Raw genomic sequence first — 20738 nt, forward strand, 5'->3', positions numbered from 1 at the left:
ACTGACTGATCCCTGAGGTCAGGGGGCCTCTTCTTGCTCTTGTGCGTTGAGTGTGGATCCTGAGCTCAGGCCCCTGGGATTCCCCCTGGGGACAGCAGTCCCAAAATGTGTTCAGTTGGCACCATGCTCCGAGGAATTGGAATCCTTCCCTGGTGTTCTTTCCCTGGTTGCTTGTAAGCATCATAGTCCAAAGACTATTGTCTTTGGAGTCCTGCCTAACTTGGACTCTCTTGGAAGCAAATTACGCTTTTATTATTTGAGATGGCTGTTTCATAAGTAAGTACCAGATTTCAGCTATTTTGGTAATTGTCTTCGTAGAAAGAAGCTCTTGGAGCTCTTGTTTCTACTTGGTTTAATCCAGGATGATAGCATTTCATACTGAGGAGGATTACTACTGGTTCTGGCTTTGTTGTCTCAAAGCACTAGGTGTATTGACATTGAAGAAACCAACCACTAGCAACAATAGCAACTAAAAATCTGCCTTTTCTTTGGAGAGTCCAGATGAAGCATTATTATAATTTGCCCCTGTACAACATTTGAGTCCCATTGACAATATATCATGAACTTTTTACAACACTTTTGACAAGAGCCAGTTAAGGCAGTTTTTATAGACAAATTTTTTTCTCATTTTATTGTGTATTGAATTTAGTCCCTGTGGAATTTTAATAATTTTAACTGCAGCAGGAAAAGATACTTGTATCCAAGTAAAGGATAGGTTGTTTACAGTTCAGTGAGTCTTAAATTTATTAGAAATTGAAATACTTTATAATGGTAGTAAAATTATATGGAAACATTATTTATTGGGTCAGAGGCTGTGAACATATTGCCGGATGTTTGGCGAATGAGAATATCACAGCCTGTGCCCAAAACACGGATATACTTACATATAAACAAGAACTTGAGTTACTTTTACAGAAAGCAGTTTTGTTGGTAATCTGAAAATTGCATGAAATGCATTGGTGGGGTCTTTGCTGTGAAATAATTTGGGCACTTGTGTTTTCATTGATGCCTCCTGGTGTGGTAGCAGTGGTTGAATCAGTGCTGGTCTGTAGTCAAAGCTCTCCGCTGGCCCAGGTGACCGTGCATCACAGCAGGGCGCCACTGGGAAGGAAATTTCTGCAACTGAAAAAGCACAGCCTCCTTATGTTTTGTCCAGTGCTTATATTCCCAGTGGTTTAGTTGAAATAAGCTCCTTTCCAAGCTTGTATGAGACTTTAATTAGTAGCTTTGTTTGTAAAGCATTGAGAGGTTTGAGTTTTTTAATTTGTCCAAGAGACCATAGCAAGGAAGAGTTCACAAAGGACCTTGAGAATTCCTATCAAAGATAGCAAGTTGTTATCAATAAAAATGACAATGGAATGCAGTACTGAAGTCATAAATAAAATCAGGACTGTCCTAAAATTTAGCAATAACCTCTCTCTCTTTGCACGCACGCTGTAAAGAATTGAAATGATACAGTTCAGAGCATTTCTCTTATGTAAACACTAAGTAGGAAAAGTACATCTTCCCAAAACCAAATGATACTTGGATAATTGATGGCATTAGTGCAACCTCATGTAAATAGAAGATGAAAGGTGAGAAGAAGGAATCAAATACCAGAGTTTTTATGACTTTATCACTTCTCATTGAGAACCTGGAAATATAACACTCATAAAATATTACAGACACCAAGAGTTCTAATGAACACACATATAGCATCATAAAGAGATGACATTTGCATTAAAGGGGACTTTATCTGTTGCATAATTGCACCTCAGCTAATATAGGAAGCTGAACATGTGAGCTGCCAGCCTGACTCACTAAATCAGAGGGAGGTTATCCTGCAGGAACCCAATCATCGTGCCATGGTCATGTTCTAATGGATCCAGGAAGTGGATCTGGCAGCAGCAGCTGCTGAGATGGTGCAGTCTGGGGAGCCTGGCTTGCAGGAAGCTCCAGAGCTGTTCATCATCTAGAAGGAAGAGCGAAAGGAGTAGGAGAATAACTTAGTAAGTGACAAATATTCGGTGTCTTAAAGGCAGTAATACACAAATAATTACCTCTTTACCAGCTAGCTTTACGTGACAGTCACAAATTGAGGAGCAAACGATTAATTCTTTGATGGAGCTGTGATGTGTGTTGTGCAGTTCTGTTTTAGGTAGTGCTGGAATTGCTGCTCCTGGTTTTTCTGTTCGGGGACAAAGCTGTTCTTGTTTGTACGTGGAGATGACATCGGTGATGTGAGGGGATTGTGCACCTCAGCAAACTGCACTGGGAGCCCCAAAATGTGGCACCATGCAGTTGGCTTGAGTCAATAATGTGCAGGAAGTGGCATTACTCACGATTCTGCCTACAGAAAATGTCAGGGAGCCTCAGATACGGCACCATTTTTCATAGAATCTGTGGCATCTGCTGAGCAACAGTGCCCATTCTGTGCACTTAAAGCTAGCTCTTGAATATTAATTCTTAACAAGGCAGTAATTTGTGTCTGCCCATAGCTGCAGCTGACCTAGAGTGCAGCAGCAAATGGACTCCCTGCTGTGAAGGACCACACTTGTTTGCTGCTTGTCTTCCTAGGGCTGTCTGCCTGTGTCCAGGTAATTTTCAAGATCTTTTTTTTACTTAATTCAGATCTTTCTCAGACCTTGTCCTTGTCTCTGCTCAAATACATGGGTGATCTTGCCAATGCATTTCAGGCTGTTTGAATCAGATTCCCCTACTGTGACCTTGCAGTTTGCTTTTCTGAAGGAAAACAACCCAAGGTTGTTCTTCAGTCACTTCCTTTGCTGCTTACTCTGTCTTTGGGTCCTTCTGTTCAAGTATTATTGCAATAAGATCCCAATATTACCAGATAGAACGTGCCTGGGCTCATCTGACCCTTGCTGCTGGGCCAAAGGCAGCAACTCTGGTATTTCACCTTAGAGACACCTTTAGCTGGCTGGGTGTGGCAGCAGGCACTGGCACAAGTCTGGCCAAGGTTAGAAACTCAGTTTCCCTCAGGTGGCAAGGCTTCAGACGATGGTGAAGACAAAAGGAGCGGATTCTGTTGGAGGGTTTATATCCAGAGTTTTATTTCATGGTCATAGACGTCTGAATCTTGGTAACAGCTCCAACAGAATGGAGACTGCATGGTCCTGGCTTAATTTAAGCTCCGGGACAGGGGGAGGAGAAAGGACAGGTGAGCACCAACCAGGTGGGAGGGGCAGGGTCCCAGGGGACAAGGGACACCTAGACAGGCCAATGACCCCAGGCCTGAAGGGCATCCTTTGAAAGTGACCAACTACACGAGGCCTTGCTGGAATGTCAAGCCTGATTGACAGAACTCACTCAGCAAGGGGGCGAGGGGGAAGGGAGAGAGGTATTGCCACACCTGGGAAGTGACTAGGAAGTAAAACAGGAAATTGCAACACACTACAACAATGTATATGTTTTGCTTTACTGTGGGGATCTGGGCTGGAGCTCACCAAGTTCAGGTTTGCAGTGAGTGAAAACTGGAAAGGAATTTGCAGAAAAGCTTTGCTCTGAAAACATTGTCACTTTGTTTGGATTTCTCAAAGAAACATTTGTTTAAATAAGCAATATTCAAGTCCTGGCATGTCTCTTTTCCTTATGTTAATATTAAATGGGCTCCCTCAATGAATTTCTTGTTTTCCGTGTCACAGTTTCTTGACGTGTGCTGAGCCATCTCCCAAAGGGACAATTCCCTTAATGTTCAGAGATGTGAAAACCAAGAGCAAGCTTCGCTCTTAGGGCTATTACAAGGTATTTTGTGGGTATTCAGTTATTTTCAAGAACTTGTCTTTGTGCTTGCCAAACATTAAGCTTCTGTGGGAAGAAAAAAGTGGAAAAATCCCTGACACTTGATCTAATCTTCATATGCCTTTATTTTTAATAAGTTTTTAGAATGGAAGCTTACATGTGGGTGAGAAACCCAGCTTTACAAGCCAACGAACACCTGTCAAATTGGAAAATAAGGAAATTCCTTTGGGTTTTGCAGTGTTTGGGTTGTGCTGCTCCCACGCTGTGGCAGCAGTGAGCAGCAGCTACCCCTTAACCATCGCTACAGAGCCGTAATTCAGATTTTACTCAAGGCGGCAGTAGAGCCAACTGACATCCCGCACACACGCCTTGGAGTTGGATGTATGGGGAAGACATAAGGAGATGATAAGCCAAAAACTTCTTAAGCATTGCCATCTGAACCATTCTTACCAACTGAAAGAGAAATTGTATGAATGTAAACTGTGCTGAGAATCCAAGTGCTACAAACACAGTTTTTATCTTAGTGTAACTGTGTTAACAGTACTGATATTTAGCCCTGACAGGTTTTCTTAATTCAACTCCCTCTCATGATTTTTGGAAAGGTGGGGGTTTTTAAACTCTTTTTCCTCCCTTTATTCTTTAACCCTTTCTATATTCCAGGAAGCATGTGCTACCTGGAATTTGCGTAGAATTGCAGGGAAGGGAAGAAGAGGTGAAGAGGCAATATCTGTGTGCAACTTCAATAAATCCTGCAGTTACTGATGCCTTGGAATGCCTTGGAATGGGTTTCACTGTGCTTGGGAATTTAGTGCTTTGGATTATCGTAGTTAGAAAAAAGAAGGATCAGAGTTCTTTGTAGTCTTATCAGCAGGTGACCAAGCTGGGATGGGAGCCGGTGTTGTAAGCTCCAGGAGAGATCTGCCTTGTGATATCCTCACTGCTGGGAAAAAAAGAACATTGGAAGTTTAAAGTTTTGTTCTATTTTTGAACCTATCTGACTTATTTTCAAATAATTTTGAAAGGGATTCTGTACCAATTCTATTTCAAAATGCTTTGAAAACACATGAACAACAAAAAGATTTTCTTGCCCCGTGGTCTTGTTCCTTTGCAGAAAGAATATATTTGAAGCTTGCTCTTCTCACATCCTGAAAGGACTTGCTCAGGATCACATTGGGGTGACTTGTTGGGTTTGGTTAGAGACATGGCAGAATTTGGGTGAAGGACAGGATCCACCTCCAGTACTGCTGACTGCCATAGGAGGATGAACCCCACATGTGTCAGTGGGACACTGCTGTCACTGTTTGTAGCCCAATAAAGATGGTAACAAAGAGGATTTAACATTGCAGTTATCAAGGGGCGCATTATAATTGGGCGTTGGGAAGTGTCCCTCTTTCCACTTGTCATGAAGGACTTTCAGATCATGTGGTTTTTTAAATCATGTTCTTCCTTGAGGAACATTGGAGACCCAAATCTACTTGTGCTGTTACTTGGTTCACACGGATTTGAGTATAACCATGGGAAACAGTCCTTCGTGGGTTTTTGTTTTCCTTTTGGCTCAATGATACCACTGTGGAATAGATAAGTGTGAGTAGAAACGTGCAAAGCTCACAGTAGAAGCTACTCAGGTAAATAACTGCACATTAAATGTATTTACTAGATTATATCTCTGGAGTTCAGTTCATCACTGAAGAGCCTCTGCCTTGTGTCGTCTTCGTAATGCACTCACAGAAGAGCTTGTCATTGTTTTGTAGTGCTGTTTGTATGACCTGGGGATGTTATTTTTTTCTTTTAACCTGGCGGAAAAGGTATGTTTGCTCTTAGTATAGTTGAAATCCAAAAGGACCTGAATTCTGAATTTGGTGGGTTTTTTTCCTTTACTGGGTTTTTGCCCATAGCATAAGAAATAACTTCATATTTGTGGCTGTGTTCTCCTCTAAAATAAAATGAAAATTAGTATTTTCTGCCTCATATCCCATACTGTAATAGTTTACTGCATCACCTTTGAGATGTTTTAGCTTCAGATGATGTGCTTCTTAAAGAAGAATTTCTTGTTAAGTGTCTGAGATTGCAGATATATTTCCGAGACATTGATTCAGTGGATGATGCATGATCTAATGTGTAAAACAACCTTGAAAATGAAAATCCAGCTCTGATGGGAGAGTTCTGTGGCTGTCATTGGACTGTTCTATGTGTCTTAAGAGTTGTTTCCAGCTTGTCCAGGTTCTTGCCTAGGCTTTCCAGCCACTGTTTGGAGGTCTGGCTAAATTGCTAGAAAGAAAGCAATTAGGAAAACATTAAATTGAAAACAATATAATAATAATTCTGAATAGCCTGTGTCTCCCTGTGCAGACATTGTGGGCAGGGTTTGTAGTGTATTTTCTCCTACTGAAAAAACCCAAAACCCCAAACTAAAACCTAGGGACTTTTGTGCCTAAAAGGTAGTTTTAGTTGCTTGTAATTCTACCACACAAGTCAGTTGGTTTAAAATTTTCCCTTTCAAGCTTTTCAAAATTCAAGCCTTTGTCTTTCTTGGCCCCTTACCCTTATGCCTGGTGCTGAGGTTAGTTGAGTATTTCACTCCTGCTGAGTGTTTTTTACCACTGTATGGCCACCAGGTAACCTGCTCTGCAGTAAGCCTCAGCAAGAGGCAAGAAGGAAACAGTCATCTCCAGAAATACAAAAGTGGCTCCCTAATTTAGTGCAGTTGCTGTGGGTCTGTTCAGCAGTGCTCCGGTTTGCACTGTGCTACCGCGATCACAGGAGATGTGGGAGAACTACGGGCAGACACCCTACCCTTGTGGCTGCCAGATCTTTAGGAGGTGCAAAGGCAGGCATGGGGTGCTTCATGCATGTTCTGTAGCCTGCAGATAGGAGAAATCAAAAGTGCCAAGTTGTCAACTTCAACTTTGTCAAGTAAAAGATGAGGAATAGTTGTGTTACCCTGGGAGGTTCCCCCTTGTCTTCTGAGAGTGCCAGCACACCATGAGAGGGGCATTAGGAACATGTTTTTAATGCTGCACCTGCATGTTGTGACCAACATGGACTCATGAGGAGATGTTTTACTTAACTGCCCTTTTTGACACCAGCTGTGTAACAGGAATTAGTATAGGATCTTTTCAGAGAGCAGAGGTGCTAAAATCCTTACTGAGCCAACCTGTTGTTGTTGGAGGAGAGTAGAATATGGAAAGATTTCCAACTCTGCTCCATTTTAGAGACATACTGAGTGGTGCCGGTTGATGTCAGAAATTGTTCTGTGTGCCGTCTTTTTCCCCATTAAAACATACGAAGCAAACACCATCATGGTCATGAAAATATTCAACTAGATGGTTCTCTTTTCTTTTTTTTCCTCTTTTCTCCCTTGGCATCATTTAAATTGAAAATCATGAGGCTGGAGTCTAATACTTAGTGTGTTGTGACTCTGAAGTAACTGCATTAGCACCAATGCTGAACATGAGTGATAAGAGAGATGAAAGGCTGACTCTAGGCCCAGTATGGGCAGGTTGATTCTTCTTTAGTTTCTTGTTCAGGATAGTCGGGAGAGAAATGGGAGTTTGCATTCAAGGAATGTAACCACCCAAAGCCCTTCATTAGCACTACAAAGAGCTCCCATCTCTGTAGCTAACCTGTTGCAGTCTGTAAGGGTTTGCAGCTATCATTGTTGTGGCTTATTAATGTGATTTTGATTTTGCCCAGAGATAAAGCAGGGAACATAACCAAGGAAAACTGGCAGCTAAGTAGGGAGACTGCTAGAGAGACTGCAAAACTGCTTGGATCCTTCCTTCTTTCTTTAGGTGGAAATGTGCTTCTCTAAGAAATCAAACTGACAGCACTGAGAGAAGTCACATATATGGCTGTTTTTGTACAGTGGGTAATAGTTTCTAGAGGTCAGATGCATTTGTGGGTAGAAAAGAACAGCTTTATTCTTAGCTGTACCAGGGAAAAAATATGGGCACGATCTATCAAATTGGAATGGATTTCATTTATATCACTGTAGCTCAGATGCTCTGTCAAGCTGGAAAATTCCCTGGAATTGTCAGCCTGCTTTTGCTTAACTGTAAATATTTATGTCTGCTAATTTGACCACTTAACTAGAGGTAAAAGCTGTTCAGTTCTAGTTTTACAGTTAGTGATTATTTGAGCTGCCCCATGACCATTTCTAGCCCCTACAGACCTAAGGAGACAAAGATGAGTGGCTTACATAGGCACGGGTGGCTAAATGCAGATGGGATGGCTCCTGTATGCTTTAAAGTCCTGGTGAATGAATAAGCCAGACACAAAAATATTTGTGTGTAAGAGATCTGATGAGGCTTGGTTTAGATTGCAGATGACTGCAATTTTTGCTTTGTTCACTCTTCTGCCAAGTGATAGTTTGGGCAGCTTCAAAGTCCTGGGCTGTGTCCTCAAGATGCTCGTGCTTAAATGGCCCAACACCGCGGCTTGTCTGTAAGACAAATGGGTACCGTGGTTCCAGTTTTTTCCTTAGTGTCTTTTGTTCTTTGAAAAAGTCACCTGTGTTTACCTGTGGTGCTTGGTGCTGGTATAGTCAGTCATGATTTCACATGACATTTTGTGAACTGAGATTATAGAGGGGACAGCCTTGAGTCTCTGATGAGCAAATTGGTTCTGAGGTACACCACTGGTAAGGCCACATTTTTTCCAGATACTGTGCTGCTTATTTATTCAGAGTAGACAAAAAGTTCTGCATGTTGCCTAAGGCAGCCTGCAGACCAAGTATGTGATGTAACCCATCCATGAGAGCCAACAGCTCTGAATTCTGTAGCTTTGACTAATTATTCAATCTGTGTCATTGTGAATAGACTATTTCTGTCAAGGTGAGAAATAAAACCAGCTTTCAGGGTAGGATTTTTGTTGGCTTCATAGGGAGTTGTGTGACTAAACACTAATTGAGGTTCTGAGGTTTAGTGCTCATTTCCCAACCAACTCCTTTTGAAATTTCAGCTTTGGAATTTAAAGCTTCTGTACTGATTTGAAAAGCTCATCTGCATTTGTAATGCAGAAAAGTACGGTTTTTACTTTCAAATTAATACTTTTCCGTTTCTAGCTACTCATCATAATTTCCTCTATGTAGGCTTGTGCTGTCACCGGAAAAGTGATATTTGATGGAAATTTGTGTTTGTGTCCAGACTGCTGCGTGAACAGTGAAAAGTGAATCTGTCTTTGCTCTGACCAGCCTCTGGGCTGGTCAATTCACTCTTAGGAGGCAACTGAGCTACCTCAGGGCCAGGCTAGATGGGAGATCTGGTCTGCAGTTTAGGTGTACCCAGATCACAGGACTGCGGCTGTCTTTGCCATTTGAGGATCAAAACGTTGACAACAGAAATGGCTGTGCACAGTTCTGGCTCTGATCCAGCAATTTCCTTAAAAGTTGGCATCCAGGATTGTTCCAAGTGGCAGCAATGACATGAAGAATAGAGAAACATAGATCTAAGTCTATTTCTGCTTTTACCAGCAGATACTTAAGAGTCAGAAATTAGTAATCTCTCAGTTTATTCAAGATTTAAAAAAAAAAGAAAACAACCTGAATAAATAGAAACTGATAAGCTGGAAGTTCTCAGAACTTTTGTTGTGGAAATGGGATAATGTCATGGTTTAAAGAGTCAGAAAGGGGGGAGATGACTGAAGCCATCCAGCTACTGCAGAAAGTGTCCTTTGGTTTCTTGGTGTGCAGTACTTGTCTCTACTGTTCCTGATTGATAAGGTAGACTTGAAGCTTGTAGAAAAACATGTTTCTGGTGGGACTTCATAGAATCACACTAGATTCATGAAATTCATGTGACTTTGTAGAACAGTTTGGTTTGGAAGGCATCTTAAAGATGATCTCATTGTACTCCCTGCCCTGGGCAGGGACACCTTCCTCTAGACCACGTTGCTCAGAGCCCCATCCAACCAGCCTGTGGCCGCTTGCAGGGATGGGACAGCCGCAGCTTCTCTGGGCAGCCTGTGCCAGGACCTCGCCAGCCTCACAGGGAACAATTCTCACTAATATCTAATCTTACACTCACTTGCCTCTGTCAGCTGGAAGCCATTTCCCCATTGACCAGTCACTACATTTCTTTTCTGTCAGCAGAACCATAAATTACATGAAGAGGTATTTTCCATAGTCTAACATTGCCTTGTATTTCTCACGTAGCTTTTGAAAGTATTGAGGAAGAGTATAAACAGGAAAGGGAGTACTGACTGTGCTCTGCATGGCATGAGACATGAGTATGGTTTTTCTTTCTGGAGCAAAGGCATAAAATTTTGCAGAGCAAAAGCTGCTGAACTAGGTTTATTTTTATTATGTGTTTATCTTCTGAAATTTTAAACTTCCTAGGAAAATGTCAGTTTATCAAATTCAATTGTGCAACCTTCAGACTTACTAAAACCTTACACTTTTCTACTTCCCACATGCTTTCTATCTTTAAGAGGAGCCTTTTTTGCATTAACTAGCCTTGACAGAGATAATTAGAAAAGCAGTTTGCTTTCTTCCTACCTCTCTAACCTATATTTTTTTACTTTTTGAGCTTGTTCCTCCCTCCAAGACAGAACACCTCCATCTTGAGACTATTTCAGTGGTCACAAGAGCTTCCTGCAGGGACAATTGTTTAGGACTGGTTTGAGTCTACTCTGCAATTCATTACAAATTCAATGCCAGGTTAGTTTTAATGGCTTATTTTAAGACACTCCAGCAGCAGTGATAAATAATGAGGAGGCATATCAGCCAATCCTGTTTTCATTGGTAAGGATTTTACACAGCTCTTTTCAGTGGTTTGTAGTTGCTTTAGTCAACTTGTCTCACAGCATGAGGCTGTGTTCTTTCTTTTAATTCAGGTAGTAACTGAGTGTGCTGGGAGGTGTTTGGCATTGTGAGAAGCACAATGGATGAATAAATGACACGGTGTGGCACCTGCTGGAGGTGTTTGGGCAGGTCTGAGGACTCTCTCACTGCTTTTATGCTTTGTGATTCAAATGGGATGGCTCCTGGTCAGAGGGTTTGATCTGGAATGCCTGCACATTGCTGGTTTGCTGTGAGGAATGTTATTTCAACGTTGTCAGTTACAAGGAAAGGTTTTACTTCATTTGGTTCCCAGAAAAGATAGTGAAATTATAACTCATGGATAGTTTTACACTTAAATATAGACATTAGTAACTCAGTTTTCCTTTTTCCTTCAGAAGGGCCCACTGCTATCAGTAAGATTGGACTTGACAGAAATGTTGTCTGTTTAGGGATTGTTTTAAGTAGCTTGACAAGAAAATACTACTGCAGATTTTGTAGGGCTTTCAATTTATATCTTTCCCTATTAAAAATATTCTGTATTAAAAAACCTTTGTGTTTTATTTTTCACATGCTACTTCTAAGTACATAACCAGCATACTTCAGCATTGTACCCTCTAGACTATTTGGAGAAATTTGAAGTAAATTTTTTTTTTTTTTTATGAAGGGGATCAATAAACAACTACCTTTATGCAATAAAATCCTGTCAGGAAATCTGAACTTTGATTAGCTGCTATTTAGAACTGAACTGTCATGGTAGTAGAAAATTATTTCAATCATTCATTCATGTATATTAGTGCACTGTACAGTGTTATGCCACTGACATTGCCTGTTCCTCCTTTGAAGACACAGTTGGACAATGGCCTTTGCAAAACATCACAGGGCTGTAGAAAGACCAGATGATGGCAGCGGCAGAGACCAAGGTGGCAACGGCTGGAAACAACAAAGGCATCTTGAACTTTTGTTTCCTTTGGTCCTCCCAGCGTCTGTAATCCTGTACTGGGGAGGAGGGTCACAGCAGGGCAGCTCAGCAGCTGTAGAGCACTTCCTTAACATAAAAGGAATGGGCTAAGAAGGACATGTATTAATCCTTTCCTTCTCCAGAGGTTAGTAACTTGATGGTAGGAAAAGGAGCCCAGAATTCTGATGTCAGACCAGAATTTGCAGTTGGGTGCATTTCATACAGTAACTGGTGAGTATGAAATGTGCTGTCAGTCCTTAGGAGCAGGGCCAAGCTGAGCTGTAGTTCAGATCTCCTCTCCATTGGGTTACCTGTGCGACCACTGGACTGCAGTGTGAGGCCCACCTGTGCTCTCACATATTGCTTCAAGGAAGGATTCCTTTTAAATAGGGACCCAGAAAGGCCTCTCTTGCAGCAGAAGTGTGGACAGTATCTCCCTCAGGCCAAGGCAATTCACATTTGGGTGTGTGAAGCAATCAGTTAAGACATCCTAATTTCAGTGCTTTTGGATCAAAGAGAACAGTGTGGCTTCACTACAGGTGCTTTATGCACTTGGGAAAGGGAGTACTCAAGGGCTGTGCTTTTGATTTGGGTGTGTATTTTGCAGGTGGGAAAGGTATCTGCATGTTTGATTGGACTTAGTGGGAGACAAGCGTGTGGGCATCTGTTTTGATGCCCACCAGGCTGCTCCATCAGGCTGCTCCAGGTCCATGGGGATGGAGTCAGTTCCAGGTATAGCATGCACATTATAAATTTAGTCACACGTGCAAGAACACTTAGGGACTGCTAAAAACATTGACCTGTAGAGGATTGATGATGGTAGGAGATTTACCTGCTGGGATACTGATGCCTTATTCCCTTTTAGTTTCCTTTCAGCATTTTAGTCTTCTTGTAGATCTAAGATATCAAAGAAATTGAATGAACTCCAGAATGTAGATTTTTAAAGTTTATTTTTCTATTGGCATGTTTTCAGAAATCTGCTCAAAGTGAAAAAACTGTCTTTGATGTAATCACCTGCAACAAAATAGTAAGTTGGGATATGTTCAGACATCATTAGTCCTTTGACATTCGTTTGAGATGTTTATCCTAAAGAAAACATTGTTAACAGTCTTCGTAAGAATACGTTGGATTTTGCAGGCCTCTGTGAAGCAGCATTTCAATAACTTGGTAATTAGTTTTGTAATTATTAGGCAATGAGTAGAAGTGGTTTAGTGAAACTGGGTGCCACATTGGAACTTTCCCTGAAAAAGAGAAGCATAGAATCTTCAACAATCACATGGCAAACATTTTCTGTGGCCACTTAATGAACTGTGCATTATTGTCATATATACTGAATTCTTAATGGTATTTACTGAGTTTTTCTAGAAATTAGCAGGACTTAAAATGAAGCACCTGAGCTCTTTGACCACACTACATGAAATATGTCACGTTTCACTTTCAGCATTGAGGATACCTGGCATTTCAGGGTCTCATTTTCCATCCTGGTTGCTGGGGACAGGACATGCAGACTAGGACGTTGCCATGGGATGCCGCTGTGCGTCTGAGTCAGGGTCCACACAGCTTTTGACCAGTCCCATCCAGACAGAGTTGCAGGAGCACCTAATGCAGTTGGGCTCCAATTCATAGATGTTAAATGGCTGCATCAGTGCATGAGTCAGACTATAACTTGGGATGAATATTAGGTCCCCATCTGTTTCATTATGTAGAGGCTCATGTCATGTACCTCCCACTTTGCAGTCAATACAGTCTTGTAACCAAAAGCAGATTGGCTCTGGTTTCTGTTAAATTTTAGATGCCCCGTCTCTCAAACTTTGTTTCACTGAAAGGTTTCTTGTTTGGTTTTTTCTTAAAAGAAAAACAAGCCTTTCAAAGGTGGAGGGAAGTGAAGCTCTCTTGAAGAGCCACCTGACACTGTAAAATCTCTGCTCGTATTGTAAACTTGTCTCATTTTTCTAAATACAAAATAGGGAAAAATAGTTTCAAGAGCCATAGAAAAGCATCTTCTAGGCAGAGTGGTACCATTTTCATTTTCATTAAACCAAGCTCTTCTTTTTTTAAGAAATTCTATCTAGAATTATGCTGTATTCAATTATGCATTTCAGCTTCAGGCTAATGAAAATCTAACATTTGTGATTGTATCAAATTATCCCTGAAGACTGAGAAAGTATTTAGTAATCTATGCAGCTTAGCCTATATTAAGTGCTGATTGATTTAATGTATGAATACATTTTATAAACTGAATAAAATAACAAGCCAAAACCTAAAATATATAAATAATACATTATCATAGATTGTGTATTATAATTACAGTTTGTGCTTTTTTTGGAAATATATGTGGACTCTAAACATTTAGAAATCATCTGGGATTCTGTCTTTCACCATTTCTGCCTTTCTTTTTTCAGCTCATGATTTAGTTTCCTCCTTCTGTGGTTTGTCTGTCAGGTTTTTGTCACATGGAGCATGTTGATGCTGTTGGGGCAGCTGCATCCAGCAAAATTCTCTGTGTATGACTTGTGGATTTTCTTCTCACAGGCATTTCTAGTTGGCCTAATATTCTGTTTGTTACTGTGAAATTTGTCAGTTGGATAGAACAATTATAAGAAGAGTAATAGAGAACCAAGTTGGTGACTTGAAAATAAGTTTCAAGTCTTTTGGGGTACATTAACTCAAGCTTGATTTTCAGCCATGTGAATTTCTTTGTATTATTAAGGAGTTTGTGTCCAAGCTATTTCTGAGCTCGATAGCATTTACTGTAAAGAACTTGTGGAGGGAACAGTTTAGGGCCTACCAGGCTGGCAGAGATCAAAGATGAAGGATGAGGACCTGAAGAGTCAAGTCTAGGTGTGAATAACTGGGTAATTCAGACAGGTACCATGTTACATTTGACAACATTTGGTTTCTGTGCCTCAACAACCAGAATAAGGTTGTGAAGAATGATCAGCGCAGATTTGCTGAGCACAAACCACATTAAACAAATCTAGTTTCTTCTTTAGATCAAAAAGGCAGCAGAAAAGATAATGAGGAAGAAGGCCATGTGTTTTGAATTAGGAAGCGTACTGAAATTTCTCAAAGAGTTGAATTTTCTAATCTTGAGACTAAATAAACCTCTCAATTCAGTGCTATTCAGCAGTTTCCTTGAAAAGGTCAAATGCCATAATGTTGGGGAAAACAAAGCGGGGGTCCTTCAGAGGGGACAGTCAGATTTTGGTGCCCCTTGGAGCATGACAAGGAGTATTTAGGAAAATTAGGGAGAATGTCTAAATGTAACTATATTCAGAAGCACATATAAACATATGTAATTAATCTTGTCTTAGAGCTTCCAGCCATACATTTCTATGATTCTATCACCAGTATTTAAAGCTCTTACATGACTGTATTACTGCCTATCCAAAACCTTGCAATATATAAACTAAAAATAGCTCTATATCCTTCTCCATTAGAATTTGTAAGCACAGCTTTCCTAGCCTGCAGTAATGCAGACCAAAGCATTCTTCACAAACAGCACTCTTAAACTACTCTGTGTGGCCGACAAAGATGTATTAGAACAAATACAGCGTATCGTTGTCTGTCTGGATGAGGCAGTGAAGGAGAAGGAATGCCCTGAGCAACACAGCCCTTCTTCAATCCCACTCAGTCCAAAAAAAAAAAAACCAGAGAGGAGAAACTGCCTCTTGCACCTAAATACATTTGAAACTTTTCTAAATAGAAACTTTATGCAGAGAGCTGAAATAAAAGCCAGGTCATAAAAAGGCTTTTCCGAGAGCAATCTCCTGAAAGTCACAGCATATTAGAGAAATTTTAAAAGTCACTGAACCTAAGTTCAGGCCCTGGCATCTTGGAGTCTTAAAATTTATGACTTCTTTTTGGTGGGAAAAGGGAGAAGGAAGTATTTCTTGTACTGGGTTTGCTTTTCTCAATCCTCAGGTATAATCCACACCTGTAATGTTTCAGTCAGATTTCAAAGTGGGATCTGAACTCTCCTTTGGGTTACTTAGCTTAGGATAGATCAATATAATCATTTAATAGCATAAGTAAGGACAGAACCTCCAAATTATAGCAGATGTGAAATCAGATAGTGGGGAGAAGCTTACACGGACACAAGTTCTCTGTGTGGAAAAGAAACAATGTTCTTGCTGTTTTTTCCCTTGGTTTCAGAAGTACTGAAATCAGACAATACCCATACAGCAGTTTTTGCAAAGTGTTTCAGTCTCCCAGCAAAACACAAAGCAGGAGCACCTTCTAAAACAAAGTCCTTATTCACTCGGTATTAAACTTTGGCTCCAAGTGAGAATGCCAGCATGAAGCCTCTTTTTAGTCTTAAAACCAGTCAGAAAGGAGTTTGGTGGAGCCAGAAGAAGCTCATTGTGTTCTGCTACTCCTGCCTGTGAGAGAGGGAGCGTCCAGAACAACCTGCTCACAAGTTCCCAAGTGCTAAACCAAAGCCTGACCTTGCTTTGTACTCTTAGGCAATTTTGGTTACAGGAATGCTATTGCAACTTCATATTGCATATAGGGAAAGAACTTGCTGTGTAACATTTTTCAGTTATTAGAAGTGTTTAAAACAAAATGTAATAGAGTACTTAATGCAAAGAAATAGACGTACAACTTGCTGTATCTAAATACTGCAGCAGGCAGTTGTAGTGTTTGGAAGGCTTAGTAGAGCTACTCTAATAAGACTGGAATACTGAATCAAGAACCAGTCAGTTGATCCTAAGAAGTGAGAGCTCTAGGGTTTTTTTCCATAGAAAAGGCAAACAGTGTTGGTATATACCACATGGAATTTGGCTAATCATAGTCCTGAATGCAAAACACAGCACTGCACCAGCTACTAGGAGGAAAACTAACTTGATTCCAGCCAAAACCTGGCCAAGTAGTCAAAATTCAAGTAGTGCTTATCAAGCCTAAGAAAGTCCTTCAGCATTTGCTTTATTCCATTGTTCTTGTAGAAAATGTCAAATGCCACTTGAAATGGAGGTGAAGTTTGAAACACCCAAACTACATTCTGTTTTCTCCTAACTGTAGATCAGCTAGGAGGGAATTACAGTGTTCTGGATTTCAAATAAGACTGTATACTGTGGACAGAGTGTCTGCTGAACTCCCACCTGAAGTACAGTACATGAAAAACTTAAATCCAGACTAGGGACCGTTTCAGCAGCTCAAATATGATCCAGTGCAAAAGTGATGTTTGCAGTTTGTGGGAGAAACAAGAGCCTGTGTGGATCTCTTCTCTTTACTCTAGAGCACCTACAAAGTATTGATGGCATTATAATGAGTTGGGTTATTTCTGCCTCTGGAGCAACATGCTGACCTTTTCATTGAGTGTACTGTGGTGTGCTGCAGATGGGCAAGAGACATCTCCTTTCTCTTGCTCTTTCCATTTTCAGAAGGGAGGCCAAGGGCGGGGGCATTTGTCGTGTGTTTCTGGATCAGCGATGAGCATCACGCTGCCTTTCTGCCCCCGCACCAGTTGTGCAGAGTTTGCCGCCAGCGGCGTGTGGCCGGTGCAGTGTGTACAGACACAGAGCTCACACAGCTCCAGCCTTACCCAGTGTGCAAGAGCAGCTGCAGTGATGGCAGGGATGGAGGAGTCAGTGAGCTGTGCTGCTTCCCTCCCAGCCCCTGTGCCTTTCCAGCAGGCAAATCAACCAGTCTGTGTTTCCTTACTTGGTGCTGCTGTTTGCTGATCATGTTAGTTAAGCTAATTAATTATTGGTAGCAAAATTACTCCTGTGCCTGTTACAGTTTTACCACTGGCCTTGTCCACAGACCATTTCTTCAAAGGCACTGAAGCATTTACAAGCACCATCTGACTTGTCATGAGATCCTAGGGCTCTTGGTTGCTGTTGGATTGCACATTTACAGAGAGGTGTTGGTAGAGAGGAGCAAAGGGGGCAAGTTAAAATGTGTTGCTATGTGTGTACAGAAAAGTGCAAGGCACTAAAATTCAATGTGACTTGTTTCTGTGAAGGCCAGTGAGTACATTCAGTGTCTTAAAAAGCTGAGTAAGTAAACTGGGCTGTGTGCTGTTGACTCCTGTGGGGATAGGAATGTATCTCAGGGATGCACAGTTAGCAGCATCAATAAGAAAATTCCTGCTGCACCTCTGAGGCTGAGTTCTTGGGGGCTGTCTTCATCTCTTATGTGGCACATAGGAGGGAATACGGATGCCCTCATGTTTGTTAAACGTCCACAGTGTTTTAATGTGTTTGCATTTATAATTAAAATTTCTGTTCCTTAGTATTCCTCTGATGCCTGGAAAAATTAGCAGCCTGCCAGTGCATTTCTGCTGGAAAAAACATGCTATTGGGGTTTGCTGCACTTTACAGAACTTGGACAGAATCAGATTATTTCATAATTATTATCATTTTTAGTTTGGCTTTTGATTCTTGTTTTCTGAATTTTAGGTGATGATGGATGCATGCCATATCCTGCACCTTGTTGTTCCTTAGAAAATCTTTGAACTGTTGATCAACAGGTTTGTGTTGTATAGAGAACCCATTACATTAGTTTTTCTAGAAAATGTATTTGTTTGTGTGAGGAAGAAGAGATTTTTAAAGCTTAAGGGATGAAAATAAATTTTGATGAGATTCCTCTTCAAATCTCACATTTTGTGAGTGCTTACTTTTTATATCAGATTAGTCTGTTTTGTTTAATTCATTGATGAAAGCAGAAATAACCTGACAAGAAGTGAAATCAGTGGAAAAGTTAGGTCTAGAAGGAAAAAAATGCTAACCAAGGAGCTGTCAAAGGTGAAAACTCTTGGGCTCCAGGCCATTGGTGCTGTGGTTCCTGGAGAGGCAGAGAAGGTTCCCATCCCCTAGGGTGGGAAGTGAAATCTGAGTTAGGCTGCCTCAGGGGTGGTTTAGGGAGCCCTCATGTGAAAAAGTGTTAGAGATTTGCTGATCTAAGGAAGCTGCTATGCTTTGGATTTTTCCTACCTCTGTCCATGAAAGGTAACCTGCAGTGACTTTCCCTGTCAAGTGCTCCCATTCTCTGGTCCAGATCCTGCTCTGTGCCTGCCACTGTGGTACTGAATTGGGCCTCCAGCTGACCAGCACTTGAGAGCAAAGGCTTGTCAGCTGTTTGATCCACTGCTGCCGACTGCCATCATGGTCTGTACTACTCACAGGAGTAAACAACAGCTTTGTGGAAATCAAAAACTTAGGAGGAGCAGTCGCAGCAAGGAGAGAACTTGATTTAATAAATGAACAACCACTGCACTGAAATAGATCAGACTGGCTCAGAGGGTCAGAACATTTCTTTCCCCTAAGGCAGTAATTTGTAAGTGAGGAAAAGAAGCAAAATCAAACGAACTGGGAGCAGAGTAGAAGAGAAACAATAACATCCATGATGCCAGTGACATAGAGGAGTCAGTAGCAGGAGGAGGGATGAGCTAATAAAAAGAAGCAGAGGAGGAAGTAGATGAAGGCTCCCAGCTCATTACAGCTGCTGGTGCTGCTTTGTCTCTCCTTGGCAAACTCGCAGCGCGGCTCTGGGGCAGCGGGAGCCCTGGTGGTGTTCTCAGTGCACACACACTGCTATAGCCCTGTGGCTTGGAGCACTTGGTGAGCTCAGAAGGAAGGGGAAGGACAGCAGAGGAAACACCTCTGTCATCCCTGTAGGTGCTTTTGGTTCCACTGTTCACCAGGAAGAAACAGATTCATCTTCCAAGAAATGTTCCTGGCAGATTTGGATGAGTTTATAAGACATGATAGGATTTTGTCGGCAGTGATGGGATCTTTCAGGGACACTGGTGATTAGTATAACAAGATTGCTGTTATTAAGAGTTGGCTGGCAAAATTACAGAATTACATAGGAAAAATTAATAGGAATTATTGATGTTACTTTCAAAGATGCTAAATTTCTCAACCAAGACAAATAAAACCTCAATATTTGATTGCTGCTTTTTTTCTGTAGTGAAAACCATCTAAAACAGAGTCACAAGTGATTAAGGAAAATTGACATCAGTGAAGGGAAAAATAGAAGCATACCTTAGGGATAGAGGCAGAAGGAAAATCCAGTGAGGAACAACTCTGTTATCTCAACGTTTAAGTTTGGCCCTGAGATTTTTAGTGCTTTCAGATTCTTTAACAATTCTGACATTTTAGTAACAATTACTGAAATTGTTGGGGAGTTGCATGAAGAGACCACTGATAGAGGAGGATCTGGACTCCATGGTCACAAATGTACATTCACAGTGACAAACACTTAAATTTTTCTTGTTCTGTCCTTGCCAGTGCCTTATCAGCACTCCACGTGACTACATCACTGTTCTTACTCCCTCACTGGAATTATTTGCATAGTTACGTTTTCCATGGGATTCTTTTCCTCTCTAGTAGATTTCAAGCAGATATCCATCATCTGGAAAGGGGCATCCCAGGTTTGGAAAAGAGTGTGCCAGAAAGGATGCGGAAGTGATTGCTCTTGGCGCTGCTACAGCTACTTGTAAGTTGTAATTTATACCAGGCAGGCAGAGAATGCCATCTGGTGGTGCCAGAGCCGTTTGAAAGGAAGCACAGAAAGGCACGTTTGAGTTGGCCATCTGTCCTTGTGTCTGTAACTTCATAGAGAGGTGCTGGCATGGCCAAGGCAGGGAGCTGAGGCTTTGTTGCTTTCACAGAACATGGAAGTAGGATCTGGCACAGCCCTCCCGTGCTGCAGCTCCTTGGATTTTTTCAGACTTGATTGTGTAAGGTAGAAGGGGAAAAATGCCAGCTGTAGCTTGAGTCTTGGGTTTCTCACTCACATTTCCCAGCAAGAGCATGAGTTTGGGGGTGTGTGGGTAGGTATATCCAGTTCTGGAATCACTGTCTTGGGAGTAGTTGCTTTCTCACTTCAGGCAAGGTTGTAACACAGAGCTAACAGTTCTGAGTGATGAAGATACTTCTATGGTTTCATCTGTTTATTTAAGGGGTTTGGTTTTTTTCTGGGGGGGAGAGCACTGGCTTGGGATTATTTGTGGGGCAGGATTTAGGGCTGGGAACTTTCTGTCAAGCCACTTTCTGTGAAGCCCAAGAACAATTTTGGCTGCCTACTGCAGAAGCTTTGGTGCTTATACTGAATTCTTAGGAGCAATTAGAGTTTGATGGATGAGTCCATCCATTTGTTACATTTACTACTCATAAATCAGTGCTAATTTTGTAATTCATTTATGTAGAAAGCACAGCGTGCGTATTTTGTATGAACTCTTCACAGAGCCTTCACAGTTCAGGAAAAATTATTAAAATTCTAGGACATCTTCCCTACCAATAGGTGGTTCTGCCT

The 20738-nt window shown here is 41.4% G+C and overlaps 1 protein-coding gene across 2 annotated transcripts in view; it reads right to left on the reverse strand.

The window, feature by feature from the left end:
• Positions 1-1020: 1020 nt before the first annotated feature.
• Positions 1021-20738, reverse strand: part of LOC134418637 (bifunctional heparan sulfate N-deacetylase/N-sulfotransferase 4-like) — a 104622-nt gene continuing 84904 nt past the window's right edge. Inside the window, exon 5 of one of the 2 annotated variants that reach the window (XM_063157206.1) lies at positions 1021-1951. In XM_063157206.1, the coding sequence (XP_063013276.1) occupies positions 1948-1951 (4 nt within the window). In that variant the 3' untranslated portion in view covers positions 1021-1947. Of the gene's footprint in view, positions 1952-12441; positions 12716-20738 lie in introns of those variants that run through there. The other variant, XM_063157205.1, reaches the window with a different exon arrangement.

This window comes from Melospiza melodia, chromosome 5 (assembly GCF_035770615.1).
Source record: "Melospiza melodia melodia isolate bMelMel2 chromosome 5, bMelMel2.pri, whole genome shotgun sequence".
In the NCBI taxonomy this organism is placed as follows: domain Eukaryota; kingdom Metazoa; phylum Chordata; class Aves; order Passeriformes; family Passerellidae; genus Melospiza; species Melospiza melodia.